The sequence below is a fragment of the Triticum urartu genome, chromosome 7 (genome assembly GCF_003073215.2).
Source record: "Triticum urartu cultivar G1812 chromosome 7, Tu2.1, whole genome shotgun sequence".
Lineage (NCBI taxonomy): Eukaryota > Viridiplantae > Streptophyta > Magnoliopsida > Poales > Poaceae > Triticum > Triticum urartu.
Window position 1 is genome coordinate 506,506,271 of NC_053028.1, and position 7,933 is coordinate 506,514,203.

At 44.0% G+C, this 7,933-nt stretch overlaps 1 protein-coding gene across 1 annotated transcript; it reads right to left on the bottom strand.

Moving 5' to 3' along the window:
• Nucleotides 1-6,284: 6,284 nt before the first annotated feature.
• On the bottom strand, nt 6,285-7,720 carry LOC125522034 (peroxidase P7-like). The gene is made up of 2 exons (XM_048687102.1): nt 7,383-7,720; nt 6,285-7,291 (listed from the first exon to the last, which is right to left on the bottom strand). The coding sequence occupies exons 1-2, from the start codon at nt 7,602-7,604 to the stop codon at nt 6,539-6,541; spliced, it is 975 nt and encodes a 324-aa protein (XP_048543059.1). The 5' UTR covers nt 7,605-7,720; the 3' UTR covers nt 6,285-6,538.
• Nucleotides 7,721-7,933: the final 213 nt, after the last annotated feature.

Consider the following 7,933-nt stretch of genomic DNA (forward strand, 5'->3'; position numbering starts at 1 on the left):
ATAGAGTTTGGTTTGTGCTGCCGTCTTCCTACACGCGCGTGCGAATGTGCGAACGCTCTGCTCGACTGACAAGGTCTCCGTTCTGTCTGCCGCCTTGTGCATCTTGGCCAGAACCTTGACGAGGTCAGGGTCGGAAGAAGAGAAAACAAAAGCGCAGCGAATTGACAGGCTAACTAATACGATCGAGTACGTACCTAGCTTAAATTACATAAAATTATGTGTATGTGATCCCGTCGACACGGTTGCTTGCTTGGATGGTGCAATTTTCCACGCCAAGAATCTTAATTGATCGAATCATTCGCTGGAATCAAAGGGTACGTGTTGGAGAACGGGCTGGGACAAACCATTGAATCGCAAACACGCATGTTGTCCACTTGAACTTTTTGCCTAGTTCAAAAGATGAGTGGTCCATTTTTGCACGGTCCGATAAAACACCCTCAAAGCACTAATTTTGCCTACACTCACGGACTCATTTTACTTAATCAACGGACTTCCCTTTCCCCCTCTCACTAATCTCGCTCCCCCCCCCCCTGATTTTCGGGGGGGGGGGGGGGGGGGGCGTGTCTCCTAATGTCTAATTAACGAAACCCACATTCAGCCTAGACCCGTAAAACGTCCGTAAAGTGCCCGTGTATGTAGCATTGCTCCATTGTGGACTTCGTCTCCGTTTGTTACTACAACTTTCTTGATCCTCAAGGATGTTTCAGGAGAGGACAAAGCTCACCTAGAGCACTTGGATTAAAAGAGATATGCTATATTGACAGAGGAGGCTACGTGAGAACTATTACATATACTCCATCAACCCTAGCCGCCGTCATTGTCCATCATATTCATCATCAAGCCATATCATCTCTATCTCCAACCGCTGTCTACATCAGGAACACCATTGTTCCAACCCGCGGTGGGACAAGACTCACCGATCTTTTTTAGGAATTACAAACCTGACTGTTGTCTATCTCTTTGCTCTGATTTAAAATTTCAGTTCAGCTCCAGAAACATTGTGCACGTACATCCCATATTTGTAAGTACTCCCTCCATCCTGTTTTCCATGTCGCGGAGGAAGAACTACGGTAGTACAAATTAGGCATACAAATGGCGATAACAAAAACAAAACGGAGGGCCTATTTTGTTTGACTTCTTCATATTCCATTTTATTTCTAGCTCATGCTTTCGTATGCATGCATGACTCTCAACGTTAGCGCGTTGAGTGCTATGACTAGGAGGAGATTCATGCACTTAATTAATCAAGTTGATGTGTATGTCATCGTTGATGGCTCTGCCAATAAGAATGATCTTCAAAAGCTCAGGCTGACTGTAGTATCATGTTGTAGAAAAGACCACATGGCCCACGACCAGCTTCTCTTGACTTTTGGTTTGTGTGTGCGCGTGCGTATGTGTGTGTGTGTGTGCGTGTGTGTGTGTGTGTGCGCGCGCGCGTGTGTGTGTGTGCGTGTGTGTGTGTGTGTGTGTGTGAGAGAGAGAGAGAGAGAGCTTCTGCTGGTTGCCACTCCCACACCGTAGATCTCCCTCCCCTCCCCTGCCCCCCCCCACCCCACCCGACCTCTTATGATCCGTTACCGCCTTCTAGGATATGAGCTAGTGTGGGTGGGGGTGAAGTGATTCTAACCCTACTCCATGTGCGGCACCACACGTTGGCGAAGGCTGAAAAGGAAATATTCGCCATCCTATTTTTCCGGAGTTAATAATCTCCATACGATGGTAAAATGGTAACGGGAAGCAGAAATCTGCTACCTCAAAATTGACATACAATCTCTGGGAAGGAGCGCTCTTCACCATAACCATGAAATCTTAGAGTGGAAACACCTATTCTTGCTGGGGAGAAGGCCAAGGAAGAAAAGTAAGGAGGGCCCCTTCCCCTTTCCTCCTGTGGTGCCTCAATGCTGACGCGGACATCTATGTCATCTCCATCACCATCACCAACAACTCTTTCATTGTAATCCTCTCAGGGTGATGAGTGTAGACTCCTTTGGGGTTGAGGGTTTGTAAGTAATAGGTGTGTGTTCTCTCTCTTTCTCCCTTGATCATATAATGCGGAACATGATTGTTATATTGGGCATTATTGATGTAGTTAACTATATGGTGGGCTTCTGGATATGAGTTTCTTTATGTTGGATTTGAATATGTTCATGTTGTGTATTCAACTTTTCATCAAGTTTGGGAGATTGGTGAACAAACATCTAGCGTTGAAACTAATTACTTGTTGTACTTCCTTCGTCCTGGTTTATTAGCCCCCCTTGTATTTTTGGCTAAACTTTGACCTTTAATTTAACTATCAGAAAATATGTTACGTACCATAAAAAAATGTAGCATTGAAAACATATATTGAATATGAATGCAACAATATTAGTTCTATAACACATAATATATATTTGTTAGTAAATCTACAATCAAAATTTGGCACAAGATACGAAGGGGCCAATAAACCCGAACAAAGGTAGTATTGTTTATCGACCAGTTATCTTGCAAAAAAAGTGCTAAAGGCACCAAAATAAATTTTTAGAAGAGAGTTGTTTTTGACAAGTCTTCGTCGCCTACGTAACTTAAGACTAGAGAGATATACTTCAAGTATTCATTTAAACCTTTGTGTGGTCACGAATCATGATTAGGTGCAACCCTTCAAATATCAGCACAATGTTGTATAAGGTTGCAGGAGTTCTTAATACGAAAATTCTACATCCCCTCCATTTTGCTTCTTGTTTTCTCGGAGATATTGCATTGCTCGTGTTGAGATTTCACCGTTTTTTGCTCCCATTTTGTCAAAATCAAAAAAACCTTGGTTGTTGGCTTTGATCACAATATTTTAGGTATTTATGGAAGCCATCACCAAGATTGAGACGAGTGAGGGGTGATGATCAATTTCCCTAAAGAAGAGAGAGAGCAAGAAGGAGCATCCAAGAGCCTAGACAAGCGCTCATATGAGCGGTCCGCCGATACCGCTGCTTGTACCGCCGCCACCATATCTTCAAACCCCATCACTCTTGTAATTTGAATGAAAACATTCAGATAATAGAGTAGGGCGAAAACACACAACCACTAGAAGTACAAGAGAAGAGAGGGGATACAGAGGGAATATCTTCACTTAGATTCATCCCAAATCCCTCCATTGAGGAGATTCACCACTTCACCACCAATAACTCCTCGAGAGATAAAGAGAATGAAAAGTCCAACATTGTGAGATTAGGGTTTGAATCCTTGCTTCGTACTTTGACTCAAAGATTGAGACTTGGATAATCATTCATCTTGTTGTGACGATTACGGTATTATCAAATATTATTTCCCTTTATTTGATATCATTGTTTGATGGTGACCCCCCTCTCATGTGCAAGTAGTCCCCCTCAAGTGTGAGAGAGGAGCGAATAGTAGGATCTGATCGTGCCTATTACTTTTATTACTAATGTGTGATTACTTAGGAGATTGATTGAGAGATTATTTATGCATGTTATACACATTGCTTGTTGTCTAATTTAAGGCCCCAGTAAACTATATCCATGCATTCACGTGTATGCACGTAAAGTTTAGCGAATCCGTGACCTCCACGTGATAGGGGTTGGTATCAACGAGGAGCAAAGATGATATGAAAAGCATGGGCAGACATATCATCTAAAGCATTAGTCCGTCCAATGATCTTAATTTCTGAGCCGAACGTTGATGGTGGCAATGGAAGGTGGGACAATTGGGTCAAACTAGCTGACATGCAGAGTTTGGCTATTCATGGGTGTTGCACCTACCAAACTGAAGGATCAAAGATGCTCGATATGTCGACAAGGACCCGGGGGGTGAATATGTGACTGCCAAATTTACTATTTTCTTTGTTGATTTTGGTGGCGAGTATGGAAATGTAAGTTCTCTAGATATGCAACCAGATGATGCACCGTATATGTTGCATCACAACAAGTAGGGAAGGTACACAAGGCAAACAAGCAAACAATTAATAATTAATAACCAATAAAGCTAGGGTTAGAGACAACCCAAAATGATGGATACAAAGATGTAATGCGAAGTTAACACTTTTGGGAGAGTGCAAATCTCCGTTGGAGAGGTGGTGGTCAACGAATGCTTCCATGATAATGAATATCTCATCCAATTCCCTGAGTACCTTGGACAATGAATGACCAAGTACCCTCACACTAGGGTGAATTGACTGGCTAACGAATACACATACCTAGCTTGAATTGCACAAAAAAAGGATGCGTCGACATGGTTGCTTGCTTGGATGGTGCAATTGTCCACGCCGAGAATGTCGATTCATCTGTTGAATTGCAAACACACATGTTTGTCCACTTGGGCTGTTTTCGTAGTTTAAAAGGTGAGTAGTGTGAATTAGAAGTCGATTTTACATGCTTTGACAAAAAAAACCTATAAAGAACTGGAAGCCTAGAATGTATGCAATCCTTATAGCCGTGGAGTTTTGTAATTGGAAGATACATGATATCTTTCCAGAATCAAAGAATTTACGAAACTGATCATTGAGTATTTATTTGCACTGATTCAAAATTTGAGTTAAGCTCGGGGAAAATTTTACTACGTGTACGTCCCATATTTGTTAAGAACTTTGTTTGACTTCTTCATAATTTCATCTTATGTCTACCTCATGGTTCCATATGTATGTATGACCCTCAAGTCTCAACTTAGCAAGTTGAACGCCATCTGGTGGAGCAGATTCTCACATTTTATGGTCAAGTTGATGTATATTATCGTTGAGATCTAGCAATAATATCATATACAATGATGTACTTATTGATATACTGTAACTAGTTAGGTTATTCGCACATTTCCATATATGCCAAGTAGTAGAGTCGCACAAACCATGCATCGTTAACAATCTTGCATAGTTTTAGCACTAAAAAATAATAATCCAAAACGCCAAATATTATATATATATATATATATATATATATATGTATATATATATGTGTGTGTGTGTGTTTCGTGTGTCTCAGCGTAGTAGAAGCCAAACTACATATTTACATTAGGATGCAGTTGCCATATTCGCAACCTCCAAAAGTTGCCATATTGGTGCGCACTCTATAAATTTTCGAAGGTTGCGTAGGTAATGTTAAATACAGAGTCACCAAAACACCAGGCTCCGTAGTTTTTTTCCGGTTTTCTTCTATCTACTCTACTAGTCCAATTTGACATCAAAATCAAACAATTCAACAATATTATTACAAGCCATTCATCTGAATACAATAATAATCTGAAGGCAACAAATAATCCAGAATCAAATTGTTCAAGTACAAAAATAACGAAGTAAAGAAATGTAAATACACTATCACCCATGCAGCTATCATTGATGTTCAATGATATCTTCACACAATTGATCATGGGAGGCCCGGTCTTCATTCTTCCGGCACGCCTCGAGGCACGCTTGAATGTGGTTTGTGTGTCTATGAGGCTTTATAGTTGTGCTAACATGGTCATACTCTTTGGCCATCTGTGTATCCCTCTCATTCGCGCTGACCATGTCATCTAGGATCAGACAAAAAGTCATGATCCTTGCCAACGTATCTTTGTTTCAGAAATGAGCAGGACACCGGACAATTGCTAGCCTAGCTTAAAATATTCCAAATGACCTATCAATGTCCTTCCTTGCTACTTCTCACATCTCTGCAAAATGTTTATGTTTGGGTATTAGAAATTGTCTTCATAGATGTTCACCAAGATGGATAGATGTCATCGGATGCTAGATAGTATCCTTGGTCATAATCATGGCCATTCACCTTGTAGTTGAATCCCAGACCTGAAGTAGTACCCACATGTTGCCTAACAAACATAAGATATCTGAAAGCATTGATGTCATTGTGAGATTTAGGCAACCAAAGTAGCCGTGCCAAATCCATAAATCCTCGAAGGCTACAACTTACAAGATAATAGTTGGATCATGGCAACCCACTGAATTGCCCGTGTCATGTTGTTGGGCAATTATTCCACCTCCAATGTATAAAGTAAACACTCGTAAGCATACCAGGTCATCCTCTTACTTTACTCATTCTTAAAAGCCTCTTTCATCGGCATTGAGTGCTCACAAATACTGAGCTCCATGAACCCTAACCACACATTAATGAACAATTTTCATATCTGCAGGTGTGCCATATGCAATCATATCTGAAGTGCCGTGGTCATCTTCTGACACAAAAGACCGGCAACATTTCTCTTGAAGGATGGTTCATTAGATTCCATGTTATTGGCAGCCGTTCGGACATGCGGAAGCATATCGCTGATAATCCTCAAGTGCATAAATATAACAATAAAATGCGAGCTCATTATATAACAATCGAACACGATATCATTATATATTCCCCGTTAAAACAAACTTGACAAACACCATTTATTACACACACACACACACACACACACACACATGTATGGGAACATTTGTGTCAAACATTCTGTTGAGACGACATTGTATGGGGGAAAAAAAAGAAATTGAACACGTATTAGTACTGTTACAATGTGTACATTTAATTGAATCCAATATAATCAGGCCGGGTTGCATGATGCACTTGGGATCTTACAATCAATAGTTGTTTGCCATGGAGCACTTGAGCCTCACCTCCATGGGCATTCCCTGGGGCGGAGGCACGTTTCCCATCTTCACCATGGCCTTGGCGAAGTCCCTCGCGAACGCCTCACTGTCGGCGCTGTACATCTCCACGAGATTGTCTTGCAGACCTCCACCGCCGTAGAGAGTCTGGTCTGAGGAAAGGAGACCGCGCCGCGCGATAAGGTTCTTGTAGTAAGCATTGTCGAACCTCATCGGCGTCTGCACGTCAAACGGCGCCTTACCAGAAGGACCCTGGCACGTCTGCTGTGTGGTCTGTGCGAAGTATGGGTCGATCTCTTCATCGCGGTCGGTGCCGTAGACGCGGTCCCTGTAGGTATCGCAGCTGGCCATCCCGACGGTGTGGGCACCAGAGAGCGCGGTCATGTCACGAGCGTCGAGATTGAGCCTTGAAAACATTCTGATGAGCTCGCCGAGGTCGTCGTGCGGGCTGGGGAGGCCGTTCTTGGTCGATTCCGGGTCGGCGGCGAAGCGCGAGTCCTTGCGGCCGAGGGGTACGCTCCAGGTGGGGCCTCCGAGCAGGGCGACGGCGTCACGGGACGCGAGGGCGATGACGTCGGCGCAGGAGACGGTGGCCGGGCACTCATGCTCGAGCACGGACTTGATGTCGTCGATGACGGCGTAGCCGGTGAGGGAGGCGTTCGTCTCCACATCCTTCTCGCTGGGGGAGAAGGGAGTTGCGTCGAGGAGAACCGAAGCATCACATCCCTGTCACGCAATTTGTGAATCTTATTTAGCAAGTGGAACTAATAGTACTAGGCATCAGGTAAGACTATACGTAGTAGAGATGCGTATATACGTTGATGAAGCAGTCGTGGAAGAAGAGGCGGAGAACGGCGGGCGCCATCCTCGGCTGGGCGGTGACGCTGCTCGCCATCACTGACCGCACGACGCGCTGCACGTTGGGGCACGTCTTCTCGTAGTAACCCGGGGAGAGCTCGTCGCCATTGGCGGTGGCAGCGAGAGCAACCAAGAGGAGCAGCGCAAGTGCAACCCAAGAAGGGACGCTGGAGGACGCCATGCCTGTAGGCCGACTAATGATGAGAGCGATCGCTGCACGGTGCAGAAGAATCAAGCAAGGAGAGAGTGAGATGCTTATGGCTTACTATCAGCTAGTTGCACTGGATGATTGAGTGGGGAAGCATATGCTTATATAGAGTTCGGTTTGTGCTGCCGTCTTCCTTCACGCGCGTGCGAATGTGAGAACGCTCTGCTCGACTGACAAGGTCTCTGGTCTGTCTGCCGCCTCGTGCATCTTGGCGGGAACCTTGACGAGGTCACGGCAGGAAGAAGAGTAAACAAAGGCGCAGGGAATTGACAGGCTAACTAATACACGCACCTAGCTTGAAT